Below are 12,725 nucleotides of genomic sequence, written 5' to 3'. Positions count from 1 at the left end.
CTTTTATAGCTGTCCACCTCCCTGTCCTCTGGACACAAAGCAGGCTCAGAGTCTGGATCATGATTTATTATAGTTAAACTCGACCCAGCAGCTCTTCCTCTAGAGGTCCAGAGTGTACGAGCTGTCCCTTTTCTGACTCGACTTCATTGATGCCTGCTTTACAGTGCTGAAGAAAAACACAAAACTGCAAACTTGCATTGATTAGAAACATGTGGGGAGTGAAGATAATATTAAGGTTAAAATGAGCTGACATGACGTATTGATGAAATAGGTGCTGTTGAGTCATTCCTTTTATCAGTGGCTGTCTGGTCCAGTAGTAATTGATACTGATGATGGCCTTTATTTGAACTGTTATTATGCACGTAGACTTTTGTGGAAGAATTTATATTATGTACTTTTTCCGATGCCTGGGAAGAATAAGATAAAGACATTCGTATAACTGTATAATATAACTGTTCTCTAGATAGAAGCTTTATAAGTTAAAGACTTATTGATACATTGATATAAAATTGACTCTACCTACAATAACTTTGACACTTCAAGCTAAAATGTAGAGGTAGATAAATAGAAACAGATGTTACCATATGATGTGAACAGAAGAGATTTGGAGAAGATGGCAGTTTTATTGTTTTGAAAATTAATATAATAGAACACTGTAGCCTCTAACAGTCCATACAATATTCAGACAACTTCTATTTGATGTATGGTATTGAATCAATGCAATATAGAATACAAGATAGATGTTATTAATTTATCTGAATAATATAATTTACCAACTTCAGGAATAGTTATATTATTTTAAACAATTGAATGGAAATATTTTACTATGTTTCTTTTTTTTTTAATTTTTTTTTACTTTGGTTTAATTTTAGTAATGAATTAACAAGCTTTGCATTTATTTTTTCCATTCCAGTTTTGTACTTTGTACTGTATATGACATTAATGTTTTATGGAAAAACTGCTAATCTATTCACTCAGGTGTCACAAAATGTGTACCGTCTTTTAACTGTAATTAATTGTTCAATTTAATTTTATACGTGTAAACATTAAAAAGAACATATTTTCTTATTTCAACATTAATGTACAAATGTTAGATGTATTATAACTGTAATGTAAAAATAAACTTTTAATTCATGTTAAATCTTTACCCTGAATTCATCACTGCTCTTTGAAAACAAAATATTTAGTTATTATTATTATTATTATTATTATTATTATATTTTTATTACCCTCACCGCTGAGCTGGCACAGTGCCGTCGGACAGCGGAGTGGTCACGTGGTGTCATGTTTGTCCGGGTGCTCCCGGTTGTGGGAGGAGTCGAGGTCGAGCAGACGTGGCAACACATGACGTCATCACAGTGGGTCGGTGGGTAGTGCATGGGGTGCAGAGTTACGTTACTCCAGCTAGCAGGTGAGTAGTCCAGCAGTTACTCTCAGAGGAATAAACACCGTCCAGTGACGCTTGTTTCCTTTGTAATGAGGTCAAAAACGTAAAAAACGCAATTTGTGCATGTGTGAATTCGGAGCGGAGCGAGGTTCGGACGTGGAGCTGAGCTGAGAGAGGAGAAGCTAACACTGGTGGTGTTGTGTCGCTCACGGTGACACGTACAGAGAGCAGCGGTGAAGAAAGAGCGTTTTAATGGACGTTAGATAAACCCACAGCTGCTTTTAATTAACCGGGTACAACCTGAGACAGAGCTGGTGTGTCGTCCTGAACAGGACTGAGTTAGAGTCCCAGGGGACTAAAAGTTAGTTTCTCTGGTCCAGAAACATGGCAGACTGGGTCACAGTCTGATGGAGGCACAACAGTTCCTCCTTGAAATGTTAAAGTATTCAATAAACTGGTGCACATCCGCCAGGCTGGGTCTCGTTAGTATTGAATGGAGGAACAAATAGGCCGTTACAGTGTTGTGCAGGAGTGGTCCATGTTTCAAATCAAAGTTACAACTTTAAAGGGATAGTTCAACATTTTTTGGCAAATTCGCCTATTGTAATAATAATCGCTATGGGAGTAGGTTCATTACCTTTAATTATTGGTGCATGTTGTTTTGAAATTCGTAGGGCAGAGACGCGAGCTGCTAAACACAATGGAGGTGAATGGTACAGGTCCCTCATCAAACTCATCAAATAACACAATCCAACAACTCCAGAACATTGTGACCTGCAAATTTGCCACACTATGAAATAATCATGTATAATTAACATACAACACATGAAGCAAATACTCTGAACTACTTTCTTGAGTAAACAGGAGTATAGCTGCACCAAACGTGTGCTTTTGAAATCACTCGGCCCAGCAGCCATGTCTGGAATGTAGTTCCGGCTATGTATTTGCATCGAAAACAACTCAGTCTTGTAATGCTACATGATTATTTCATAGCGTGGTGAATGTGCAGGTCACAACTTGTCCACGAGAGCATTTTGCAGTTGTTGGATTGTGTACTTGATGAGTTTGATGAGGGACAGGGGACCTGTACCATTCACCTCTATTGTGTTCACTGAGCAGCTCTGTCTCTGCCCCGCTGATCTCAAAACAACATGCACCGATAATCAAAGGTAATGAACCTACTTCTATGAGTATAGGCATTATGGCAATAGGAGAATTTGCTAAAATGTTGAACTATTCCTTTAATTGCTCTGCCGTGTATGGATACAGTTAATCAAACTGGACATGGACATTGACAGTCAGTAATTCCACCTTGGTTTTCTGCATCCAACAAGTGCCAGGGCTATAAGTGTATGTCACTGGTTTGATATCTGGCAATACTAAGTGTTGTTCTGGCACTAGTGCTCTGTTTTCCCCTGATTAAAATCTAATGCAATATTTCTGTTTAAGAGCTGAGGAGACTGCACTTAAATCACATCTTGACTGTTTCATTACAAATCTATTGTGGTGGTGTAAATGCACAGATGTAAAAAAAAAAAAAAAAAAAAAGTGTCCAAAAACATATAGACCTGACTGTAAATAAAGAAAAGAATGAATGAAACAACAAGTTGAACACGTCCTAATCCCTCACATCTTATTGCAGCTACGTATATTCTGGGTTGAAGTGCAGGTATCAGGCAGAGAAGATGATGGAAGAGAGTGGAATCGAGACTACACCCCCCACCACTCCCACTCCCCCTCTGACTGCGGCCACCCCGGTCAGCGCTCCGCCGATGACCATAGGTAAGAGAGCAGCTGTGAAGTCCACTCTAACCCCCCCCCCCCCCCCCCCCCTCCATCCTTAGTCAGGACCTGTGATTTGTTCCAGTTCACTCCACAGCACTGTGGAAGTCACATTGTAGACACCATCTGTCCAGCTGCAGCTGTGTAGCTCATCACTGCTCTTCATTCATTAACTAAAGACTGTTTCAGTTTGTCATTGTTCATTAATTTCTTATCATTATTTTACAAGACCTTGTTTTTACTTCATTTTTTGCATCTAGTTTGTTATTTCTGGCACGTATCTCGTCACAGCACTAATTTAGTGTTAGTGTGTCATCATTACATTATGGCTTTTGTATATCAGGTAAAACTACATGCTTATTTTTTACAGCTTTCTGTTTTTTGCGGTTTATCCAGTCCCTTCCACATCCACTAACTATTTTGTATGGGCTTATAAGACACAAAACATTTAAATGCATACATTCAAGAATGGCTAGCATGTCATCTTTACGGTGGCCCTGAGGTGCAAATCACAACAGCAAAAGAGAAAACACAACGACAAATTTCTGAACACAACAACATTGTGTTTTCTGATTTGCTGTTGTGTTTTCTGATTTGCTGTTGTGATTTGCACCTCAGGGCCACCGTACATCATATATCCAACAGAACAATAAACAGTAATTTATGGTTTTATGTGGGATATCATTTTTTCTGTCTCAAATTCCAGACTTTATCAATGAATCTAGCCAGGGCACAGATCTCCTCCTTAAAAAAACATCCCAACATATCATGCTCAGACATCCAGAATAAGTGTGGATTCTTCATCTGGGCTTTCTCAAACAAGCACTGTCTCAGTTCATCATACAAAGATCATTGAAACCGAAAATGTAATGCACATGTACATGTTTTTTTTTTAATATGTAAGTACTAAGAGTCAAATTCCTTATATGTGTGCACTGCACATACTTTAAGCAGAAACTGATTCTGATTCTGATGTAGTGAAACTAGTAACCGGCTGAATAGCAGCAGCTCAGTGTAAAGATTGAGTCTTGGGTTTGATGACATCACACGTACTGATCTCCTGTCAGTCTCAGCTCTGAGGTGTAACTGTAGCTGTTCTGTGTTTCAGGTCTGTCCAGTCCTCTGTCCCTCCCAGACACCATCAGCTCCCTCTCCATCAGCTCCCCCTCCGTCTCCGCCGCTCTCCCCCCCGTCGCCACCCTCCCGGCCTTTAGCAGCCCTCTGGCCCCGCCCCTCTCCTCCTACTCCTCCATCTCCTCCCAGTTCCCCCCTCCCGCCACGCTCGCCTCCCCCTTCACCAGCGCCTCTCCCTTCCCTCCCTCCGCCTCCCCCTTCACCAGCGCCTCTCCCTTCCCTCCCTCCGCCTCCCCCTCTCTGCCTCCCCTGGCCTCCCCCGTCAGACCGGCCGAGCCCTCAGCTCCCGCCATGCCCGCGCCCCCCACGGGACGGCCCCTGTCCAACTTCTCCATGAGCGCAGGATATGACATCACGCGGGGTCACGCCGGTCGAACGCCTCAGACTCCGTTGATACCGACGTTCTCCGCCGCTGCCACCATGCCAGGTGAGAGCTGCACATCTGGACACATCAGGACACAAGATCGTGAACATTTATTTCACAGCATCAGATATCTCCACTCTGCCCAGCCCTCTGCACACAGGAAGTGTCTGAGTGACATGTCCCAGTAGTGAATATCAGCTGGAAGCCTTGGAGCAAGAGGTGAAGCTCATGTATTACGTGGCAGCCAAGAGCTCCCAGCTGACTTTGGCCTGTTCTTCTGATTGGATAGAAGGGCGAGGCTCAGTCAGAAGCTGCAGAAGGGAACAGTCAGCAGCTTGCACCATTAGTCTTGTCCACAGGGGTTTTTGACAGCACCTCACCACACAAAGCTGTTTTGGAGCCTGTTTCATCTAAAACATATTTAAAAAAGAACAAAAACAAAAGGACAAGGGCACATCTCCACATCTTTATTGGGACAGATAAGAACATAGTACTAATACCAGCTAGGGCGAAGGAGTGAATGCTTAAAGGGATAGTTCAACATTTTGGCATTTTCGCCCATTGCCATAATCCCTACAGCCATAGCAGTAGGTTCATTACCTTTAATTATCAGTGCATGTTGTTTTGAGATCTGCGGGGCAGAGACGCAAGCTGCTCGGTGAACACAATAGAGGTGAATGGTACAGGTCCCCTCATCAATTCATCAAATAAACAATCCAACAACTCCAAAATGCTCTCGTGGACAAGTTGTGACCTGCACATTCCCCCACCACGATATGAAATGATCATGTATAATTATGTAACATCACGACACATGAAGCAAATACTTAGAACTAGGCTTGCTTTTGCTTGTGAAATCACTCCGCCCAGCAGCCGTCTGGAATGTAGTTCCGGCTATGCATTTGCCTCAAAAACAACTCCGTCCCGTAATGTTCTATCATTATCATTCATCAACAAAATGTTGAACTATCCCTTTAAGCTGAACCTTCATCGATCCCCTGTAGAAGAAATATAACTCTGACAGAGCAACACAAGGGGAATATGTACATTTATATATACAATATTTCATCTTCCAGGTGTGGTGTCCAGTGCCATGGTCCAACAGCCAGCCATGACAGGAGGAGTGGACGCCGGATCTCCCATCACCTTCCCAGAGGAGCAGGAAGATCCCAGAGTGTCTGCGGACGTCAACACTGGTGGAGGCATTTGGGGCTTCATCAGGGTAACGCCACTGTGATATTCCAGCTCTGATGACACGAGATTTAAAGGAGCTATATGTAAGATTGTGGCCAAACCACACAGTCTCTACGCCACTGGAACCACGACGTTGTAGTAATAGAAGGAAAAGAAGCGGATGAAGTTGTATACATGCACTGGGAAATGGATTATTGTGCAAAAAGCCTGATGTGTGTCCACGAGAAAACGGGCCACTCCGGCATCTGACCTCAAGTTCTTCTTCACTTTCAGCCGTCTCCATCTTTCAAACGCATCTCCTGAGCACATGGATGCAAACAGCGCGCCGAAAAGCGAAACTCGCTTTATTCATGACCAATTAGGTGACTTGTGTGAATCGTTCAGATCCGAAGAGTTTTTGTTTTTGAGAGGGGGGGGGGTCTCAGCGTCTCAGCTGGGGTCAGTAGAATGTTTTTCTAACAGGCTGAGACAGTGACAATCACGTGAAACTGAGGCGAACTCATTCATGGTTGTCTCTGATTATACTGATAACAGCCGACCTCCCATGTAGACGCGCGACGTGCGCGCTCATTAAAGCGGCGCGTATCCGCGTGCAGTCGGTGCGACGGCGACGCCGCTTTTTCCCCCCGTGCACCGTGGAGCTGTGCACCGTGGACATGCACGGTTCCCTACGTTGCTGTGTCAGGCAGATGTTTCCACGGAGCTCTGCCCCGTTTCAGAGGTGAAGGAAGCTCTGAGTGGAAAGACGTCGCCTCCGTGATGTAGAATGTGTTCAATTAAAGTGAAACTAACACATTATATAGGCCTAGCTATATGTCCATTACACACTGAATGAAACATCCCATGTCTTTATTTATTCAGTTTATTTTAATAGTAATAATTATGACTAACATTCAGTGAAGACCTAAAAATCAGTATCTCCAAAATGGAAATATTGCAAAGGAATTTTTTTTTTTTTAAGCATTTTTAATATAGAAATGTTGGCCTTCTGAAAACTATGTCCATCTATATGCACTACTTGGTTGGGGTTGAACTACTGGAAATTGACTTTTCTGTGATATTGTAATGTACTTATTTGTTAATGGTGAGCCCCCCCGGGAAATTCCTCTCTTTTTTGGTCCTGACCCGTTTGCATCCCTGTGAGCAGATCCTGGTTTTGTTTCTGCTGTTGTCATGACCTTTTTTAGAGTCATAGCGAGGTCTTTTAATGTTAGTCACGGCAGACATGATCCACAACGCTTGTAGCTGCAGCTCAGTGGTAACTGCCGAGTAGTGGTGGGTGGGGCAACAGGGCAAAACACAAAATCAAAACATAAACATGATTTCTGTGCTGGGAATAAACTTTTTAGGTGTGAATATTGTGAGATCAGTTTTTGAAATTAATATGATTCAATTACCTGCCATACATTTCTTACATATAGCTCCTTTAAAGATGTAAGATTTTTTTCCCCACCGTACTGTAGTTTGATCCTGACTGAGTGAACTGTGTGTGTGTGTGTGTCCTCAGGGTGTAGCAGGTAACCCTGTCGTAAAGACGGTCCTGGACAGAACCAAACACTCTGTGGAGTCCATGATCACCACTCTGGATCCTGGCATGGCTCCATACATCAGTGAGTCACCACTACAACCCCCACGTTAAAGGGATAGTTCAACATTTTGGCAAATTGGCCCATTGCCATAATCCTTATGGTTTTAGGAGTAGGTTTGTTACCTTTAATTGTTGGTGCAAGCTATTTTTTGATCGGCGGAGTAGAGACGCAAGCTGCTCAGCTAATGCAACAGATGTGCATGGTATTTCCATGTTTCCCTCATCAAACTAAATACATAATCCAACAACTCCAAAACGCTCTGGTGGACAAGTTGTGACCTGCACATTCACCACGCTATGAGATAATAATGAAAGTTACGAGACAGAGTTGTTTTCGAGGTAAATGCAGAGTCTGCTTGCTGAAAAACCGCTCCGGGAACGCTCATCAGCTATTTTGCATGAATTTACCTTGAAAACAACTCCGTCTCATAACATTCCGTTTATTATCTCATAGTGTAGTGAATGTGCAGGTCACAACTTGTCCACCAGAGCGTTTTGGAGTTGTTGGATTGTGTATTTGATGGGTTTGATGAGGGAAACCAAGAAATTCCCTTAGCCTTCGTAGTGTAGCTCTGAGCAGCTTGCGGCTCTGCTCCACCGTTCTAAAAATAGCTTGCACCGACAATTAAAGGTAACAAACCTACTGCTAAAACTATAGGGATCATGGCAATGGGCCAATTTGCCAAAATGTTGAACTATAACTTTAAAGAACACTTAGCTACATGTTGAAATAAACGTGTGTTTGTGTCGTTGTGCTCCAGGGTCTGGTGGGGACATCGACATCGTGGTGACCTCAGACAAGGAGATGAACGTGGATGCGGTCAGAGACGCCTTCCAGGAGGTTTTCGGGATGGCCATGGTCACCGGAGAGCCCGGTCAGTCCAACATCGCCCCACAGCCCGTGGGCTACGCTGCCGGTGTCAAGGTCAGTTCACTGCTGTTTATTTATGGCTGCAGCCTCCGCCACCGTCCAGCTGTAGCTCAGACGAAAAAAAGATGCAGACTGCTGACCTGCCCTTTCCTCAACATGAGGTGTGTGTGTGTTTATGTTTGAGTGTGTGCTGAGTAGTTAAAATGTTTGAGTGTTGTCTGTAGTACTGTATATTGAAAGTTCTTTTCATAGATAGTTATTTTGTTTAATTCTCTTGAACTTGATCCATTTAAAGGACCTTTACGGATATTTAGATACTTCATCCCATAGTGCAAATTCACACATCTATCAGCTCATTACTACTAATATTAATGTGTGTGTCTGTGTGTGTGTAGGGGGCGCAGGAGCGTATTGACAGCCTGCGTCGAGCTGGTGTGATCCATGAGAAACAGCCCGTGGTCTCCACAGAGAACTTCATCGCTGAGCTCTTTCCTGACAAGTAAGACAAAAAACCATCTGACTGACAGCAACATACACACTAGTCTGTGGTGAACTGGACTGAATGTTTGCATCAGTGTTCTTAGTTTCTCCACACACACCGAGTCACAGAGCCCACTAACCAGGAAAGCTGCAGCCTCCTCCAGGTGTATCTGCTGGCTGCACTGTGACTCCTGAGGCCCTGTGTGTGTGTGTGTGTGTGTGTGTGTGTGTGTGTGTGTGTGTGTGTGTGTGTGTGTGTGTGTGTGTGTGTGTGTGTGTGTGTGTGTGTGTGTGTGTGTGTGTGTGTGTGTGTGTGTGTGTGTGTGTGTGTGTGTGTGTGTGTGTGTGTGTGTGTGTGTGTGTGTGTGTGTGTGTGTGTGTGTGTGTGTGTGTGTGTGTGTGTTCTTGTACTTAGTACGTTGTGAGGACTGTCGATAGTTTTTAACCAACAGAGTGAGACCATTTTTGGGAGGTGAGGACATTTGAGGGTTAAGACTTCAGGTTATCATTAGGTTAAGGTTAGACATTTGTTTTGGATGGTTAAGGTTAGGGTAAGGGGCTGGGAATACATTATGTCAATGAGTGTCCTCACAAAGATAGCATTACAAGGATGCGTGTGTGTGCAGCCGTCATATTTCTACTGTGGTTGTCTCCAGGTGGTTTGACATCGGCTGTTTGATCCTGGAGGATCCTGGTTACAGCGTCCACATCGAGGTCTTCACTCAGGCCACTCCTCTGGCTCTAGACCACGTCCAACAGGTACAGAACTAATCAGCGTGTTTTAAAACATCATCTGTTACTCCTGCTGTCCACACTAGAAACACTGCTGGCCTGGCATTTGTTTTGGATTATGTCTTGACTGACAGAAACATCTTTGACTATTTAATTACAAGAGTTAATGACATTTTTGTTGTCTTTTCCAGCTGTTGGGCACGTACATTCAGTGTTTTATAAGAAATCTCTGCTCTTACTTTGTAGTACCATTCTTTTAATTGTCCCAGTATGAGTAAATGCCACACAAAACAGTTAAACTAAAATAGAAAATATACACACATGACAAAACAAAGAGTGTCCAAACAAAGCTTCAATGATAACCAATATTTATTGTGAACAAAATCCAAGTCCTTTATTAACAAAGGTTCTAATCTAATATAAACCAAAAATACCTTTTCCTTAAACACGGTGGCACGGTTTCAAACCAGCAACACCTGGCATTGATTTCCTCACAGATACAAATAGCCCTTGCGCCCCTTGTGCAGTAGGTCACTTCCTGTTTTCAAGGAGGTTCACCAAAATGGCTCCTACATGCTTTTTGCCTTTGCTGCTCCCTGTCCATAGTATTTTCTGCAACTAAGCAACCAGCTGCAGAGAAGACAGTCTTCCTCCGGTTTACAGTGATGCATTGCACACATGCTCAGAATGTGGATGAAACTGCACAGGTGACACATCACTTGTAGCACGAGTATCAGCCTGGTTTAGGCTAAACTGAACTGTGTAAAACAACAGCTTTTTACACTGCAGATGAAAACAATACTTGAGATACTTCTTCTCCTGAAATCAACACTTCAGTCAGTGATGTGTGGCCACCAGATGTCGCACTAGAACTCCTGCATCTGAGGCATTTCAGGAAATTCTTTGTCCCTTCATCTGATCCCCATGTAGGAAGCAACACAAATGCAATAGCATGCGCACACTGCAGCCTGGAGACCACAACAGAGAACAGAGAAACTCAGATTACAGCTACATTACTTCACTTGACCGAACGTCTTGTTTACAGAACCTTTAAATCTGCAGCTGCAGCTGCAGCTTTGTTTTCAGTGTCTAAACGGAGATCAGTCAGCCTCAGAATTCCTTCAGTATCAGTCACCTCCTCCACCCACAGCACTGCATCATCAACCTGTTTCTGTGCCGTCCTCCCTGCAGGCCCACTCCCTGACCCCTCCTGACTACGGCCTGCGCTGGTCAGGGCTGATCGTTCCAGTGGGGGAGGTCCTGGAGCGCAACGTGCCCAACATCAACAGGACAGACTGGCATCAGGCCATGACGGGCATGAGCCAGCGTCAGATGATCTACAGCGCCGCCAAAGCTCTGGCTGGAATCTACAAACAGAAGCTGCCGCCCAGGACTGCGTGAGGCCGAAAGGCCCGGGCGACAGCTGGAGACGCGTTGGGAGCAAACACCAACTGATGGGACAGCGAAGCCCCCCGTCAGTCCCGCGGGGAGAAGCCTAATGCACAGTTCTTTGAAGACGTTGGTTTGCGATATTTCGCACAGATGTCTGCTGACGTCCTACAACGTCAGATATCAAGTCAAGTCTTTGTCGTCAACTCAGGCTTTAGAGAAAACACCACGATTGTTTCCTGACAGATTCTCTCACATCAGGTCTGTTGATGTCAACAAGTTAAATTCAAACAGTGGCAGTTTGTAGTTTCCTTTATGTTATTATCGTAGAGACTGAAGCTCAGACCATGTCCCAGTTGTGTTCTATGTTCTGGAGGTTCACACAGATCCAGAACAGCAACACTTTGACCCGACCCAATTAGACTTATATAATGTGGACCTGCCGTAACCAGACTGTACATTTCATCAGTGTAAATTCACCGCTGTGCTAAACCTGGCTGTGCATTATGTCGCTCATTATTATTCAAGAAACCATTGTGCTGTTTTGTATCATGTCCTGACACTACTGACAGTCTCAGATCTCAAGCAGAGGACAAAAGATTTCTTTGATTTTATTTGATTTTATTGCTTTATCAACACACTTCCTGCCTTTTTTATTAAATGCTGCTCTAGCTGTAAATAACTTCAGTTTTCTTTGCTCAGAGGCCACCTTTAATCTCACATTCCTCCCCTTTGTTACGCACTCATGATGTCCTTGTGCAAAATGATGTAATCATTGACTGTGGTAATTTGATTAAGCATACATTAATTGGGGAAACTACAGCAACTTGAGATCTGGAAAAGCCATGATAGTATCAGTTGGTATTAGGGATCGACTGATATGGTTTTTTCAGGGCCGATACTAATTAATAATAACGTAGGAAACCGATAACCGATATTTGGAACCAGTATTCATTTGCAGTGAAAATAACACACCTTGGATTAGACTTATTATAGTATACAGTTTGTTTGTCTGTTGTACACTGTAAAACTCTGTGATTAAAAAAACTTACATTATTGGAGATTAACACAAATTCCAACAGAAATAGGATCAGTGGTGGCTGTGGGTAGGACATTGTTACACAGCCAAGAGTGGTGACCTCAGGCAGAGAAACGCTGCATCAAATCCAAAGGAGCGCGTGTTAAAATAAATGTATTTTATTAGTGCAAAAAAAAGGCCAATGCCAATTACCGTGAAACTGCCGAATGACAGCCAATATTATCGGTCATGCCGATAATTGGTTGACCTCTAGTTGGTTTTGTGTTTTAGTGAGGCCATAGATTTGTTAAGTGACCATGGTGTTGAATTGGCTGTTAGTTTGTATTAAAGTGGACATTATGATGGAGTCCTATTAACTGCAAACTAGTAGCATTGTAGCTCGTCCACTTCTCTGGTCATGAAGCCAAAACCTGTCTGTTGAATGTGTTTTTAGTTAGAAGACTAAAGAATAGAATAAAACACATTTTAATTTTTAATTTGTCAATAAGTGTCTAAATGAGACGACAGAGGTTGTCAAGGACATAAAACATCATCACAGTGAACTTGAAAACTGGTCAGATCACCAGTCCACCTTTACAGCCTGGTGGTGTTCACACAAACTGTCACTTACTGAGAGAGGAAGAGCTCAGACCTGGACAAGGACAAGCTGAATTTCAGTGGAGATGATAAGGTCATTGTGTGACTGTGGTGTAGTTGGTTTATAGTCTAACATTAGATTTTTACCTCAAACATCATGGAGTGGTTTCATTAGTGAAGATGATCCTG

General features: G+C 43.2%; 1 protein-coding gene across 2 annotated transcripts; it reads left to right on the top strand.

The window, feature by feature from the left end:
* Positions 1 to 1,340: 1,340 nt before the first annotated feature.
* prrc1 (proline-rich coiled-coil 1) lies at positions 1,341 to 12,136 on the top strand. 2 transcript variants are annotated; one of them, XM_083983787.1, is made up of 9 exons: positions 1,341 to 1,411; positions 3,030 to 3,169; positions 4,278 to 4,730; positions 5,744 to 5,889; positions 7,369 to 7,471; positions 8,211 to 8,374; positions 8,716 to 8,819; positions 9,457 to 9,559; positions 10,724 to 12,136. In XM_083983787.1, the coding sequence occupies exons 2-9, from the start codon at positions 3,073 to 3,075 to the stop codon at positions 10,931 to 10,933; spliced, it is 1,380 nt and encodes a 459-aa protein (XP_083839913.1). In that variant the 5' UTR covers positions 1,341 to 1,411; positions 3,030 to 3,072; the 3' UTR covers positions 10,934 to 12,136. The 2 variants fall into 2 exon arrangements, with proteins under 2 accessions (XP_083839913.1, XP_083839914.1); XM_083983788.1 differs by having other exon boundaries at positions 1,364 to 1,411; positions 3,057 to 3,169.
* The last annotated feature ends 589 nt before the right edge of the window (positions 12,137 to 12,725 follow it).

The sequence above is a fragment of the Trachurus trachurus genome, assembly GCF_905171665.1.
Source record: "Trachurus trachurus genome assembly, chromosome: 12".
Taxonomy (NCBI): Eukaryota; Metazoa; Chordata; class Actinopteri; order Carangiformes; family Carangidae; genus Trachurus; species Trachurus trachurus.
Note: the sequence above shows the minus strand (reverse complement) of the source record. Positions and strands in the feature narration are given on the sequence as shown.

What these genes read in the sequence shown, in the direction of transcription:
- prrc1 (XM_083983787.1), top strand. Translation starts at nt 3,073, where the DNA reads ATGATGGAAGAGAGTGGAATCGAGACTACACCCCCCACCACTCCCACT. An exon ending in CGCTCCGCCGATGACCATAG is followed by an intron (nt 3,170 to 4,277) that starts GTAAGAGAGCAG and finishes TCTGTGTTTCAG; the next exon opens with GTCTGTCCAGTCCTCTGTCC. An exon ending in TGGCATGGCTCCATACATCA is followed by an intron (nt 7,472 to 8,210) that starts GTGAGTCACCAC and finishes GTTGTGCTCCAG; the next exon opens with GGTCTGGTGGGGACATCGAC.